The sequence below is a fragment of the Eretmochelys imbricata genome, chromosome 1 (genome assembly GCF_965152235.1).
Source record: "Eretmochelys imbricata isolate rEreImb1 chromosome 1, rEreImb1.hap1, whole genome shotgun sequence".
In the NCBI taxonomy this organism is placed as follows: domain Eukaryota; kingdom Metazoa; phylum Chordata; order Testudines; family Cheloniidae; genus Eretmochelys; species Eretmochelys imbricata.
Genome location: NC_135572.1, coordinates 24,279,876 through 24,296,025, shown reverse-complemented (window position 1 = coordinate 24,296,025; position 16,150 = coordinate 24,279,876). Strand labels below are relative to the sequence as shown.

Genomic DNA, 16,150 nt, shown 5'->3' with positions numbered 1-16,150 from the left:
GCCCCAGGGGCGCGGCGGGAGGGTCCCCGGGGGAGGACCGGGGAGCATGTGGCGGGATGGCTCCCCGGAGGCAGGGCAGTGGGGGCCGCTGCTCCGCCCGCCGCCCGTGGGTCGCTCCGTGGGCGGGGGCGGGGCGGCGCCGCGCGGTCCCTCCCCTGGGCAGTGTCTCCGCCCGGCCCTTTAACCGCCGGGCCGCCCCGCCCCCGCGCTGTCCGGCCGGGCCGTGTCCGCAGAGCGGCCGCGCGCGGGGCCCGTCTGGCCGGGGGCAGCGCCCGGGCGGTGCAGGGCGGGCGCGCGGCGCGGCGCGGGGCTCGGCCCGGGCCGGGCCATGGGGCTGCGGGGCCGCCGCCGCCGCCTCCTGCTGCCGCTGCTGGGGCTGCTGCTGGGGCTCGGGCTGGGGCTGCTGCCCGGCGCGGCGCGCGGCTTCGGGGAGGACGAGGAGCGGCGCTGCGATGCCATCCGCATCGCCATGTGCCAGAACCTGGGCTACAACGTCACCAAGATGCCCAACCTGGTGGGGCACGAGCTGCAGGCGGACGCGGAGCTGCAGCTCACCACCTTCACCCCGCTCATCCAGTACGGCTGCTCCAGCCAGCTCCAGGTGGGTGCCGCCGCCGCCCTGGCCCGCCCCTTGCACTCCCTGCCCCGGGCCCCGCTCCCTGACCGCCAGGCCCGCGAGGCAGGGTGTGCGGGGGGCTCCTGCCGGTGCCAGGAGCCGCCAGCGCGGGGGTCTCCCCCCCCCCACCTCCGCCGGTCCCCCCGCCGCGGCAAGCCCCGCACGAGTGACATTCGGCAGCGGCGCTCGCGCCAGGGATCTGTGCCGCGGCCAGAGGATCCCTCTCGTGGGGCAAACCCGAGCGGGGCAGACTGCAGGGAAAGGGCTGCCGTTATGGTGCCAGCTGCACCCCTAAATGCTGTAAATTTCCCCCTCCCCATTTATTTCCCAACCTAATCTGCTCCTAAGGTGCTAAACTAATGGTTTCTAGAGTGGAAAGAGACCGTTTCGCTTCCAGCAGCAGGGACTATCCCGAATCCCCCCCGCTTTACTTCTTGCATTTGTTCTGCGAACTTCCCACTGACTCCCAAGTTTCAATCTGTTGCATTTCTTGCCTTTGTTTTGTAAATCTCCTTCAACCTAGTTTCCCTGCTGCCGATTTGGGAGCAGCCGTGGGCGGGTTTCGGGTTATTTCTTAGCCCAAGTTTCTAGGATAGAAGAGCGTGAAAATATCTGCTGGGGTAAACAAAAGTTTTAAAAGAAACTATTAAAAGGGTTAAACAAAGATATATTTGGAAACTTCCAGCTGCAAAGTGGCTCAAGATTAGCTTTCCCCTCTGGGTGTGAATCTACAGATAAGAAGGTACAATAAGGTTACAATAGCATTTAATCTCACAGTTTACAGTTGCTGAGAGACTGAAGTAAATACACAAGGAGCCCCGTTCCCAGTCCTCTTTCTGGAGTAACCTCCACACAAAGTCAGAAGCTAGGAGAAGAAGCCAAACTTTTCTGTCGATTGGCATGCTGTACTTGTTTATGTTCCCTTTGGTAGCCCAGGAATTTGGACTAGTGTGAAGACTAAAGGGAACACCCTAAATCAGGGTTAATAAATTGGCTGATCTCTCTTTTTATGGGTTTGAAAATGTCATTTAGCCTAATATTAAAAATATGACTTTTACAGATCAAGGCATGTGAACTTTCTCACTGACTTCTTAAAGAAAAATATTTATCCTTGAACACCATGAAAGTACAGCGTATACTAAACAGACAGTTTCAAGGACATGACTTTCCAGTTCAGATGCTTGCATATAAAGCCCTTCACTTATAACCATAGATGACAGTTGTTATGTGTATGGAGCTGGTGAACCAATGTGCATCCAGACATAATGGACAGAGGAGGTGAACATATGTGTGTGTGACTTGTCATCATAAAAAAACAAAGGGACATAGCATAAAATTGTGGTAAGAGGACCCCCTCCAGTAACTTCACTGTAGGAGTTGCTCTCCCATATTAATGGCAAGATCCCCGTCCTAGCCCATGACTTAGATGTTGTTGAATAACAAACTTACTTCTTCAGACAGTTGTATCCAAACTAATAATTGCTTGGCATTTTTCTTAAATGATCAGTTTTACACACAGATCTATTTGCTTTGTGTGTACCAGAATTACAAGAGTCAAGTACTGAGCAAATTAGTGTCCTAACTTCATTATAAGAGAAAATACGATTTACAAAGACCAAGTTCAACCATGAATGTTGTTAATTCAATGAGCTCTTAATATTTTAACTGTTTTATTTCAAGTTTTAAATATCTCTATGCAGTCTTAAAAACTAAGGTCTATATATTTGTGTTAAAGTTTAAATTACTTATTCAGTTGGTGTTTTGCCCTCCTAAACTGTAAATTTGAGGCTTAGATTTAGGGCTAAGTTCTGCTCGCCTTGCGTGAATTTGGCCCATTGACTTCAGTAAAGCTAATTCTAGTGAGTAAAGTGATCAAGATTTGGCCTTAAAACACTTTTTGAATTGAAAACAAGGGCTGAGGTTTTTAGGATTTTTTCCCTTGGTTTCTTTACTACATGCTGCTCCTTGCTTACTTAGGCAAAGTAACTGAACAGTTAAAGAGGATAGAGAGGGAACTTGCTATATAGTCTACCATTTGTATCTTCTTTTAAGCACAAGTTTGACTATTGTTTTTCTCTTCCAGTTCTTCCTTTGTTCAGTCTATGTTCCAATGTGCACAGAGAAGATTAACATCCCAATAGGTCCCTGCGGTGGCATGTGCCTTTCCGTCAAAAGAAGATGTGAACCTGTTCTGAAAGAATTTGGATTTGCCTGGCCAGACAGTCTAAACTGCAGTAAATTCCCACCCCAAAATGACCATAACCACATGTGTATGGAGGGTCCAGGGGATGAAGAGGTTCCCCTTCACAGCAAGACATCCTTGCAGCCAGGAGAAGAGTGTCACACAATGGGATCTAATTCAGAGCAGTATATCTGGGTAAAAAGAAGCCTGAGCTGTGTCCTTAAGTGTGGCTATGATGCTGGTCTCTATAGCAGATCAGCTAAGGAATTCACTGATATCTGGATGGCCGTGTGGGCTAGCCTGTGCTTCATATCAACGGCCTTCACAGTCCTGACCTTCCTGACTGATTCGTCCAGGTTTTCCTACCCTGAGCGCCCCATCATATTTCTGAGCATGTGCTACAATATTTATAGCATTGCTTATATTGTGAGGCTGACTGTAGGCCGGGAAAGGATATCCTGTGATTTTGAAGAGGCAGCAGAACCTGTTCTTATCCAAGAAGGTCTTAAGAACACAGGATGTGCTATAATTTTCTTACTGATGTATTTTTTTGGGATGGCTAGCTCCATCTGGTGGGTGATTCTGACATTAACATGGTTTCTAGCAGCAGGACTCAAATGGGGCCATGAGGCTATAGAAATGCACAGCTCCTATTTCCATATTGCAGCCTGGGCTATCCCTGCAGTGAAGACCATAGTCATCTTGATTATGAGACTGGTAGATGCAGATGAGCTCACTGGTCTGTGTTATGTCGGCAACCAGAACCTAGATGCACTCACTGGCTTTGTCGTTGCTCCGCTTTTCACCTACTTGGTTATTGGAACTTTATTCATAGCAGCAGGTTTAGTGGCCTTATTTAAAATCAGGTCTAATCTTCAAAAAGATGGGACTAAAACTGACAAGCTGGAAAGACTGATGGTCAAAATTGGTGTCTTTTCCGTTCTATACACTGTCCCAGCTACATGTGTAATTGCATGTTACTTCTATGAAATCTCCAACTGGGCTATCTTCCGCTATTCAGCGGATGATTCCAATATGGCAGTGGAGATGCTCAAAATTTTCATGTCTCTGCTGGTGGGTATCACATCTGGCATGTGGATTTGGTCTGCCAAGACTCTGCACACGTGGCAGAAGTGCTCTAACAGACTGGTGAACTCAGGGAAAGTGAAACGAGAGAAGAGAGTGGATGGTTGGGTGAAACCTGGGAAAGGGAATGAGACTGTGGTGTAAACAAAACCTCCGTGCTGACATCTCTTCCAAGAAGGACTTGTGTATAAACACTTGCAGTAGAAATGTTGCTGGGGTGGTATGGGGAGGTAAAGTACAAAATCTGTCTCTGAAAAGAAACCTTAAAGAATAAGCAATAATTTCAAAAACAGAATAATCATAAAGCATGCTGCCCAAAATACAAAAGCCTGGGGAGGCTTTGAAAGCTGTGAAAAATCTGAATATGTCACATTTTTGTAAAGCAGGTTGCAATGTATTAGTGTCATTAGAAGCCACAGGGTCTTGCATCTTGTTACTTGGGTTGCCGATTTTCCTGAATCATGTTACAGTGCATGGAGGATGAGGGCCAAATTCTGGGCTGGGTTAGGGTCCAATCCTGTGAGGCGATGGGTGCTCTCAGCTTCAATTGACAGCATCACTCCCTTTGAATTCAGTGTCTTAAGGGATGTGGTCAGCACCTTTTAGGATTGGACCCATAGCCAATATAGCCTGTTGCCTTCATCAGTGTTGCACGGTGCATAATTCAGCCAAGGATTGGGTCCTCATGCAAATGCCAGCGAAGCTTTCCAGGTATAAAAACAACTCAAACAGGGAATTTGTAGGATTCAGTTAGGTGTTAGGATGTATTGCTGTATAGCTCAGCTGACAACCTAATACTAACCTCTACATTGGCACGCGCTTTGCTCTCTAAAACATCAGTACTTCGTTTGATGTGTTTAGAAGCTTCACTCAGTACTTTCTTTTATCAGAAGTAGATTAACTGGGAGATTGAAGCATAACAGCATATATAGTTTCCATTTATCTCCCTGCCCCCTTTTATCCTTTTTTGATAACCTGGCTATTTCCAGATTCTGACTATTTTATTCCTTTGCATTAATAACTTAGGGTTTTTCTTTTAATAGCTCTCCTTCCTACTGCAAAATACAGCTGAGGGAAAGTGAATGAAGGCTCACTTTGGACAAACTCTTTATTCAGCAGAACATGTAGTTTTTCTCCAAGTAAACTTATCTGGCTCTCCCCGGAGACCTATTGCATTAAGCAATTAAGACTTAATATATTTCACTCTGTGTGATTACATCTATGCAGACGCCAGTCTGGGAAAAGTGAAATGTTAAGTTACTTGGCAACTTCATGTTAACACAGATCAGTCGTATAAGTGTGTGTGTCAATTAAAAATAAAAGAACATTCTCCAGCCATGACATAGCAGTACAGCTGACTAGCTCAAACTGATGGTCACTGAAAGTGACTTAAAAAAAAATTTTATATGTAAGAATGTAATCAGACTTCAGCAACAATGGAGACATTTTCCTTTTTGAAAAGGGCTCCATGGAGAAGAAGTCCAACTTCTTCTTGGTGAGTAATATGTTTCCTAGTTAATGGCAAGGTTCCTTGCCCTTGGCCTGTCATGTTCATAGGGAGCATGAGACTAATGAATGCCACAGTCCAGCTTGATTAACAGGAAGTATAATGTAAACCTAAATAAAGAGCAGCATTTAAGTGCTCCCCTTGAAAGACCCACCAGTAGCTTCCCCTGTGTGCCCTAAAATCTTGCTTTGTCTTCAGTGCATGGCAGTGATTCTCAAACTTTTGTACTGGTGACCCCTTTCACATAGCAAGCCTCTGAGTGTGACCCCCCCTTATAAATGGAAAAACATTTTTTAATATATTTAATACCATTATAAATGCTAGAGGCAAAGCAGGGTTTGGGCTGGAGGCTGACAGCTTGCGACGCCCCCATGTAATGACCCAGTTTGACAACCCCTGGTGTATGGGTGCCTGATCAAGGGAGATGCTGAGTGCCTTCAATTGCTGTGGACTTAAGTGGTAGCTGAGGGTTCTGTGGTCTTTTGTAGGATGAAGCAGGCCTGAAAGGGGTCCCCCCTCTATCTCTCAAACTGTGTTAAAGGCCTGCATTGTGTCTGTGCTGAAATATGTGCTTAAAAACAAAACAACCTCATTTCAGTCTGCGCAGTTGGGATCAGTCACTAGCAGAGCAAGTGACAACTTGACTCATTCTACCCACAACACACCATTATTTTGATCAGCTCTATGTACTAGCTGAGTGTTCCAAATCCAATCCTTTATCAAGTCTCTTCTGTTGGATGGTAATGCCTTGTTGGATCTATGTATTCTGGTCTGGAAACAGTTTTACAAGAATGAAAGCTGTGGATGGCTGGGCTTCACCATGATGCTTGATCTATTTACGATTGAAATAAGGATGCCAAATCAGAAGCTAGCTCTAAATTCTGAGGGGTGAAGGCGAGAAAGTGAGTGCGCCAAATTCATCCAGGAGTCCCTCCAGTGAAGTCACAGGTTAAGGACGCTCGGGGATTCATACACACTGAACTTCATGCTATTTGATGTGATTGACCTATGCATTTTTATCCTCGTCATCCCAGAATTTGTTAAGGGGTGACCTTTCCTGTTATCATTGAATTTCAGAGCATGACTCAGTAGATCTCTTACTAGAATGATAGCACTGGTGATTAGTGACATCTGAAAGTTAGTCAGATGAGGATGATGTTTCCTTACATTGCAGGGTGAAGGGAAGATAAATCCATGAAAGTTGTGAGGCACTCAAATAGTATGGGGATAGCAGCCACATAGCGACCATTCTCCCTTGGAGGCATTGTGCCTGTCTGAGACACAGTGGGCCTAAATTCTCTTGCAGTTATGTACCAGAGCTCAGTGAATTTCTTCCTGATTTACTTCCAGGTAATGAGGCAGAGCATCTGACCCAGGGCCGCAGAAGCCCCTCTGAAAAGGCACAACTTAACTATGTGCATTTACCTTGCTGTTCTAGTTGTTCGGGCATTTGTTATTGGAAAAGCCACTCTAGATCAAGTCTGAAGCACGTAGTTACAAAGACTGAATATCGGCAACTCGGTTTCTCTCATTTCAACGTAGTTATGAATTTAAAACCAAACAATGTGTGACTAATCCTGCCTTGGAATTGCAGTTGCTGTGGCTATAGAGCTCAAAACTTTACAACAGTTACTTTTTCTGCTGAATCCCTTCTCCTCCTTTCTCTCTCAAGCCAGTCCCACCCCCAGTTGGTGTTTTGTGCTGACATACAGGATTCTGAAACGTCTGACAGACAGGTACAAGCGAAACTACTTATGATAGAGCTTCAGAAAGAGAAACTAACTTGTTGAAGGGAATGGACACTGATAATTTTTTAGATGTACAGAAAGTATATCTGCATTGATGTATGTACTGTAAATTTCTAATTTATCACTGTACAAAAAACTTTGCTATTTAATTTTTCTATCAAAATAAAATTTTGTTAACCTCTGTGAATAAGTAATGGATTCTTCTTGTGTCTTGATTTTTTTTTTTGGGGGGGGGGGGGAGTTTCCTTTCATAAACTGTCTTTATCCTCCTGTTGTAAACACAAAGCATTGTGGGTTTTTTGCTTTTCCGCCATCACCCCTCCCTTTCTTCCTTTCTAAGTGAAGAGTGTCGTGCCAAGCTCAGGACAGACAGTCAAGAAGCAGGGCAGAGACCTGCAACTGGTTTTGTGTTCTATAATTAGCTTTCACCAACCCAGTAACAAGTGTGAACTCCTGAAGCACTAGAATCGTCTTATCATAGAGTCTGACAGTCCCTTTGGGCACTACAGTCTATTTTGCCACCCAGACAAGCTGGACTTAGTGATAGCTGGTTGCCATACACCAAAGATGCAGGTTGCTTCCAATCCCAAGAGACCAGTCACTTACCCTAGGTCAATTTGTATCTCAGATCTCACCCCAAAGACAAAGCTTGTAGCCAATCCTGTAGCAAACTGACTAAGGATTAATTAACTAAGAAAAGAAATGAGTTATTACAAGGTTAAAGCAAGCAAACATATACACTGAGTTTACAGTCTAGGGTTTTAAAAGGTGACTGTTGTATTAATCTCTCAGCACTGTATGCCTTTTAGGGATAACCCAGGTTGGCCCTGGGGTTCTCTACTTCTGTTTCATAGCTCCAACCCTGTAAGAATCCTAAAGCCAGAGAGATGAAAATTCTCTTGTTCCTTATTTTTATTTCCTTCTTCCAGAGTTCAAGCTGATGGGAAGAGCCCTCTTGAATGTAACCTCTTTGTGAGTATGAAGGGGCAATTGACAAAACATTTGTGTTGTGATGTCTCATAATGGCCCATTTAGTTTTGATAGCCTTCTTGATGAGCAGAAGAAGATCCCTGCTGACAGTTTCAGGGCAACCTTTTTTTTTTTTTACAGTTATAAAGCAAAAACTTAAATATTGCCTTACACTGTATGATAAAGATGTGAGATTATTTTATGCACTAATTTACAAGCATTTCACATTGTTATGAGGTCAATACCCATCTTCAGCATGCTAACATGCAAGTGAAACAGACTGGCTTCCAGCACCTGGTTTGCCAGCGTTACACAGAGAACTGAAATGCTTCACTTAAATGAGTTAGAACTTTGGCCTAAGACCTACATTTGGGTCCAAGCTGGGCAAGAGTGCTCCCAGCTATCATTAGTGGACAACAGATAAAATTCAAGACATGTTTCAGCTTCTTGAGCAGCCTTATTCCAGGAAGCCCTAAGTCTGAGTGAGAAGGAATGTTTCCGAAGGGGGTTGTTGGGTTCAAAAGCATTGGTGAGGAAGCAGGACTGGGCTGTAGCTTTTCTGCAGTGCATCCAGGCTTGCCTGAATAGATAGTCAAACCTCTTCACATGCTGAGATGTATGGCACAGCTCTAAAATGATCATGGAGCAACCTGCTACTGCTCTATTAGTGACTTTAGGGGAAAAACAAGCAACGCACGGCCTGGTCCTGCTATTTTTGTTCAAGTAAGGCTCCCCTCTGCTTCAAGTATGGAAGGATTGGTTTTAAAACATGGAATGCATTCAGAACCTAGAATGAAGATAGATAACTTCAGCAAAATCATTTTGCCTACTAAGGGCACTCAGTATTGCTGGTGGCTTTTGTAGGGGCCAAATTCTGTTCTTAGTAATCCATCTTTAAATACATTGACTAGTATAGTTATTCCAGTGCAACTGAAAGTCTTTTCCTTTTTTACTCCATGTTTGTTCATCAGTTAAGAATTGTCTGTTAGTCTTTTCACCAGCTAGTTTGACATCAGAATTACAGTTTATGGTATAATTATTTTACAACTCACAAATTGTTTACATTAGGAGTGCACAGGATTACTTAGATTAGTATAATCTTTAATACTTAACTAAATCACAAGGGAGAGCTGATAGTAATCAGCTCTTATAAAGGAGACTATAGGAATTGTGTACTAATCAGTCTCGCTTTTCCTAAAGAGGGGCCATAATTTGATATGAGGCCACTTACCTCATACAGAACCTAAAGTGAACTTTCCACTGGTCCTTGTTAGATTATTTAACTGAGAAATTAACAGCACCATTTCCTAAAGTTCTCTGGCCACAGACCAGAGACAGCACTGCTATTGACAATGTGAGTTAATTCACGCTAGCGTGCCTCAATGCTGACCTGGAGGGATACAAGAGTGTGGGAGAGACTAGCTCAGTCTGCATAAACCTATAATCCATGTTCTCCTCTGAGACAGCAAGCTCCTAGTAACTATGGTGGTGGATGTTGTGAGGTGGACACTCTTACTAGTAAGAACAAAGCTATGTTCACACAGCTCACTACATAGCTTTCAGCGACTTTTAGCTGCAATGTAGGCTAGCTTTGAACGGGTGACCTAGAAATGAAAGCCACAACCGCTGGCCCTCTAGAGCATTCCAGTGTACCCTGCTTGTCAGTGCTCTTGTCAACAAACCTGCACAAAGAGGTTTTACAAGACATCAAAATAATATACATAGAGTTTGTAGCACTGGATTTAATCCAGGAGAGTTCAGTTACAGATTGTCAAAGTTTAGTGAGTTAGAGCACCGTAGTATAGAGCATCTTCTTATCTTTGCAAAGCTCCATCCAAACTCTGTCATAGGTGCAGTGGATGGTCCTGATTTACAGCTACATTAAGACCACTTCGTGGTGCTCCACCAAAAGCAGAGTAAGAGGATCATCCCAGTAGAGAGGGCTCTTCTAGTGGTGTAGAACTGGTACAGAAGACCACTGCTGCTTCCTCCAGCTGCCAGAGGGAGCGTGGCTAGGGGTCCTGTGCCCTCTGGCAAACTCCAGCTGCTGTAACAGCCTTTGGTGGTTGGTAACAGCCAGCTGTTTTGGTTTATGCTTGGGGTCGGGACCAGCCCAGTACACAGCCAACCTAGGAGTGGGGGGGTGAAAAGGTGGTTTAAAGGGTAAACGCAGCTAATGAGAATTAATCTGGCAAGATAATTTAAGGAATCACTGCTATTCCGTCTTCCTAGGTTATTTATAGTGTGTCCATCACCCTGGAATCTGGGTGTCTGTTCTTAAGGGTTTATATTCACAGAGCAACAGAACAAACATACAATTTAAATTCCAGACCAAAATCTTGTTGTAGTGCAAGGTTTATCTTAGTTTATAAGTTCAGATTTGTTTTTTGGCTTATTTGCCTGCCAGTAGTCTGTCTAGCAGTAAAAAAGCCAACTTACACAGTTAAATTTCAGAGGTGGTGTCTGTCTTCATTTTCTAAATCAATAGGTTAGAACATCCAAACACAAGTAAAAGAACTCACTGTCTGCAGTTATACCAGTAAACAGGACTTCCTTTTGTATTAACACCAGTATTTAGCTAATATCCTGACTGCTTCTCCTATTTCGTGAACTTACTCTGAAGAAAGAAAAACATCCGGCCGGAACAGCAAATAATTGGAAAATCTGCCTCTCTAACGTACTAGTAAGGAGTGATAAATAATACTCATAAGATGCTTACTGCAGGCTACATGCAGAAGCGGCCAATATTAAATGCTTTAGACTGAGAGGGTAACTGTAAATGTTCTAAAGCATATTCTGAAGTGATCCAAGTAACAGGCATTAAGTCAGTGCTATTTTTACTCAAGTGCTTAAAAATGATTACAAATAAAGATCCACACAATAGAATTTAATTCTTTTCAAAAGATTTTTTACAGCCAGCGTAGCTTTCTGCTTGAAAACATGGGACGTGTGCCATCTAGTGGTAGCATTAGGCCAGGGGTTCTCACAACAAATTTTTTGGTGGCTTCAGAGTGCGGCTGCCAACTCTTGCTGGTGGCCGCTCTGACAATTTTTCCTAAAATACTTAATCAACTTCAGGAAAAACAAATAAATACACACATCTACATGTCCAAATCATTGTAATTTATTTATGTTGGGGTTTTTTTGCAGACTTAATAATAAAAATAATGTATAGTTGTCTATTTTCTTTACTGGACCTAAGCAGAACAGAAACAAATAAGAAAAGGAGTCCTTGTGGCACCTTAGAGACTAACCAATTTATTTGAGCATGAGCTTTTGTGAGCTACAGCTTACTTCATCAGATGCATACCGTGCATCCTTTTCTTTTTGCGAATACAGACTAACACGGCTGTTACTCAGAAACAAATAAGGTGCTTTGCATGTTCTTGTCTTTTGTTGTTGTTTCTTTTGCTTGTTGGTTGCTTTTTTTTTAGTCTTGCTAGTCTGCTTCTGTGAAAAGTGATATCTGCATGTTTTCTAATATCACTTTCCACAGTAGCAGATTTGCTAGTGATCTGTGAGGCTGTGAACAGTGATACTAACAAACATACAAATATCGCTTTTCACAACAAACTTACTTAGCCCTGGCAAGCCGGGGGACAAATTAAGCCCCGGATGGGGAGGTGGGGAGGCAGTGGGGGCCAGATGCAATGGGGTGGGCGGGTGGATGAGGAGTCCGGGGAGGCAGTGGGGGTCAGGGGGTGTTGGTGAGCCTGGGGGCAGAGCCCAAGACTGGAGCTCTGCAGCCGCATGGCTAAAGCCTGGCGCCGGAGGACGTAGCGGGGACCAGGAGCGATGTGGGGTGGTGAGCCTGGGGCCGGCACCTGTTGCCGCATGACTGGAGGCCAGGGCAAGAGCCCATGGCTCTGCAGCCAGACCGTGAAACTCTGTGGCCGGAGAACAGAGCCCACCATCTGCCACCCCAAGGCTGAAGCCAGACGCCCGAACCCCACCACCCCCGGGAAGGTGGGGAACAAACAAAAGCGGCCTGCCTCTCTGGTGTGTATGGCTCCAGAAGGGGCAGAACCCAAACCCTGCTGACGGCCCTGGGGAGGGGCCGCTGCTTTGTGCCCCACCTCCATTCACCACCCAGGAGGCTGTGGCTGAACAAAAAGCCCCTGGTGGCTGCATGCAGCCATGCTGGCCACATTTGAGAAACACTGCATTAGGCAGACTATCTTTCATTCCATACCACCTGCAATCCACCTACGTGACCCCCATTCATGCTGGAAGTGTACACAAATTTCAAGGACAGCATGTAGTACCTCCTTCGGGAAAATGGGAAAAGTTAGTTATTCTTGTCACTATTACAGTGGATATGGCACCAGGCTGGGAATTAAAATCCAAGGTTCCTTCCCTAGCTCGTCACACAGGCTGGATGCTGTTTTGAGGACACGTGTGAGGAAGGACACCTATAATCTCTTTGTTCAATTAGTGACAACAGGAGGTGCTCCTACCTGCTGCCTCCTCCAGGGAGGTCCAAAGCCTACGTGTTGGAGTGCCTGGACTAAAGCATAATAGTTAGCCAGGAATATCCCTTACTTAGCTATCGGTGACAAGAAATCAGTGCAGCTGCACAAGTGGTTACCCCTAAATATAAACAAGGGCAAGCCAGGGTGTGTACCGAATGCACTAATCAGGGTTTAGCCTTTCTTGAAGTAGGGGTTAAACTTCAGTGAGGTCAGTCAGTGCTAACCCTTCCATGTTCTTGTCTATACTCAGGGATCAACACTGGTGCATCTATACAGATACCGGGCTAACGATGGGCTAGTTGTAGAGAAATTGACTGGGCATTATGATGCTGTATGTCTACCTGTCAAAGGGGCATTTTTTGTCTGGTACAGAAAGCAGGAGAGTCAATAGGCCAGGCATGTCTGAGACACCTAGCAAAGTGGTATCTGGAGAACCCCTTTCTTACAGGGCTGAGGGACCACCTCTCTCACCATACCAAATTAGCTAATCTTAAAAGGAGAGAGATTGGGAAAAGCTAGCAGGATTTCTTGTATGGGTCTTCCCTTTTAACTCCTTTCTGGTGCCATTTGCCAATGGTGGAGAACAGCTGACATGCCTCACCCAGTAGTATTTGCATATTCAGTTGACCAGAAAGCAAGTGAATCACAACAAAATCATTGTATCTCTTGGAAAGATGGGATGTGGACTAGGAGTGTGGAATGGAAATTCTAGACTATTTCTAAGGATGTTGAAAGTCACTAGCAGACGTCTCTGGATACAAAAGTCTGACAAACTCCATTCCACTCTCAAAACAATTACATTTCTCCAGCTGTAGCCCTGACCAGAGCCAAAAGGAGTTAAGAGCCCATCTCTTCTCCTTCCCCAGAGAATGGTTTTATAACTAAAGGATGGAAAGAGGCGGAACACATTCTTGAGCACCAGTAATCTCTTCCTTCAGCACTCATGTTCCTCAGCATAGCATGTGAGGGTATGGCCCTTGATTCTGCATGTTCCTGAGCTCCCTGCTGAACACCACCCAGCATTGTGTTTCCCAGTTCATGGAGAGGAGGCCATGTATGAGTACATCAGTTAGGTGTAGCTTTAGGTGTGGTCCTCCACACAGAGCGGGAGTGAGTCTCAAGTCCCCCTCCCTTTGCTCTTCAGAATGTAGTGTTCATGAAAACTTGAGAATGGGTGTGTCTGAGGAGACATGGACATAAACTCAGCCTCCATTATGTGTTAATGTAGTACTTACAGTAGCTGTGTTCTAACTAGTGCTACTAGGTAATGTCTTAGTAGATGGGGCACTAAACTGGGAGTCAGGAGACCAGGGTTCTAATCCCAGTGTTACCACTGGTTTACTACATGGTGCTATGTAACTGAATGGAGTTATAACAGCAGATGATCTGGCCCACCAACCTAGGAAACCTCCCCTAGCAACCCTACTTCTTACTCACATGATCATCTTCTGTGATACTGATGTTTGAGCCATAATTGATTACAAACCACAGTGAGAGGGATTCAACTGCTGACCCAGTTAAATTTGCAAGCAAACTAGAATGGAAATGTTCTGTAAGTGAACCCTGGTGTGCCCGGGATAATGGTATCTCAGCACTCCTTACATCACTTTGGCAAAGCAATTGAAACAGAAGAGGTATAAGATGACTTACTTCTGCTTTCCAAGCTTTTGAAACTCCCTTGCTGGAGCAGCTAAACTATGAAAACCCTTTTCTATAGTCACAGAAAATTCCAATTAACCTCCTAACAACAGAAGAAAGTCCCAGACATCTGAAGCTCAGTTGACTAAAGAAATGTATGGAGTGGGTGATCAGGAGAAAAAATCTCCATCTGAATGAGTTCTCAGCAAAACTAAACCACTTTTGATCCTGCTCCCCGCTGCAAGGATTTGCTCATCTCCATCAACTTAAAGAAGGGGAAAAAAAGTAATCCTTCCATCTGGGGGAAAAACATCTTCCTGACTGGAGAAAAACTCTGTTGACCCCGCCCCTTGCTACAGACAGTCACAGCACGCAAGTCACATCTATAAACTGACACCGGATAACTAATAGTATTTTATTTTTTAAACCAAGTTGCTGCACAGATGAGAGCCCAATTTATGTGGCAGGCCGTGCAGAGCCTTTTTCCTAGTCAAGACGAGGCCAAAGAGGTTAAATACTTGGCCTACTGTTACAGAAGTCATTGTCAGAGCCGGAATTAGAATGCAGGAGTTCCTAGATCTCAATCCTACACCTCTTCTGAAAGCCCCGCCCCAGATCATCTATATCGTATGATGCAGTGAAGCTGCCAGACTCAGGACTTCTGCACAGGCTATGATGCTATGCTGCTCAGTCATGTTATCCAGCAGCCATCCAATCTCCTGCCTACAGAGGGACTGCTGGTGCCTGACCAGGCAGGCCTTGGAGGAAGGAATACTGGTATGGCTGCCAAGCCTGGTTCCTCCTGGGCTGTATCAGGCAGTGGTTTCCTGGGACACCGCATACCTCCATCTGTCTGCAGACCCAGAGAGTTACAAATAGTCAGTGACCTCAGAGAGATGCTGGACTGGATGGCCCTTTGGATTGAGGATGACTCTGCACAGGTGAAGGGGCTGTGGTTGTAGGACTGGATTGTGGACCCAGAGATTTTCCATTGCCCAATCACAGAGGACGCATGGGAAAAATTAGTTGGGACCCACATTTTCTGTGTCAGGAGGCCAGATAGTCTAACAGCAGGGAGCAAAGCTGACCTCCTCTGCCTTGAAAGGGCCCCCCCCCCTTCAGGGCTGAGTTTGAAGCTTTACTTTCATTCAATCCTTGGCTTTACCAATAAATGGGCATTAGATGCCACAAGTAATCTCTGCCAGAGCCGAGCTGCTATCCGGCAAACTAGTAACATCCTTTCAGTCCATTGCCTTACTCAGAAGCAGGACATAAGAGTTTAGATGGCCCACCTTTCCAAGCACAAATTCAATGGGGGTTCCCTCTCTACAGCTTTATGCTGCCCTTCCTAAGCTCTGCCCCTTTTGCTACCCAAAATGCCTTTTCCAATCTCTCACCGCTCAGTCCCAGTCCGTGGGGGTTTGCTCCTCTTTTTCCACTCCCTATCTTCTGCTCTCTTCTTCACATGCCAATCAGAAGGGCATCACTAAAGGTCTGACTCATCCCTCTGCATCATAAATAGCTCTTGCAGGACCTTGGACTCATGGGATGATGGGGCAGAATTGATGCCAGTGCTCAGGAGGCTTTATTTTGTCAGGCTGCCTGGTCCATCTTAACTAGTCCTTAAAAAATTGGCAAGTTATTACAGAGATGAGCCATGGAGGGTGCCGAGTATTGTCATCTTTGTTCACTCCATAGGCATGGAGCTACTGCTTCTACAAATATTTCATTTCATAGTAGTGCCAGTCACTGCCAAAGCCATTTCACCCTCCAGCCAACAGATGCCAGGCTGACCAAAGGGTGGCACGGGCTAGAAGAGGGAAGACTACCTCTAACTCAGGGTGAAAGCTGGCTAAATTATGCATTCTTTGGTTTAAATTCTACCTTTAAATACTCTGTTAATAAAAGGACAAGATGTCTAAACCAGGAACT

At 45.1% G+C, this 16,150-nt stretch overlaps 1 protein-coding gene across 1 annotated transcript; it reads left to right on the top strand.

Annotated features, from left to right (window-relative positions):
- The first annotated feature begins 328 nt into the window (after positions 1-328).
- On the top strand, positions 329-7,297 carry FZD4 (frizzled class receptor 4). Its single transcript, XM_077808026.1, has 2 exons — positions 329-601; positions 2,700-7,297. Exons 1-2 carry the CDS (start codon positions 329-331, stop codon positions 4,026-4,028), a joined length of 1,602 nt encoding a protein of 533 aa, XP_077664152.1. The 3' UTR covers positions 4,029-7,297.
- Positions 7,298-16,150: the final 8,853 nt, after the last annotated feature.

Excerpts from the sequence above, each read along its gene's own strand:
- FZD4 (XM_077808026.1), top strand. The coding sequence starts at position 329 with ATGGGGCTGCGGGGCCGCCGCCGCCGCCTCCTGCTGCCGCTGCTGGGG. Across the intron at positions 602-2,699 it reads GCTGCTCCAGCCAGCTCCAG|TTCTTCCTTTGTTCAGTCTA; the intron begins GTGGGTGCCGCC and ends TTTCTCTTCCAG.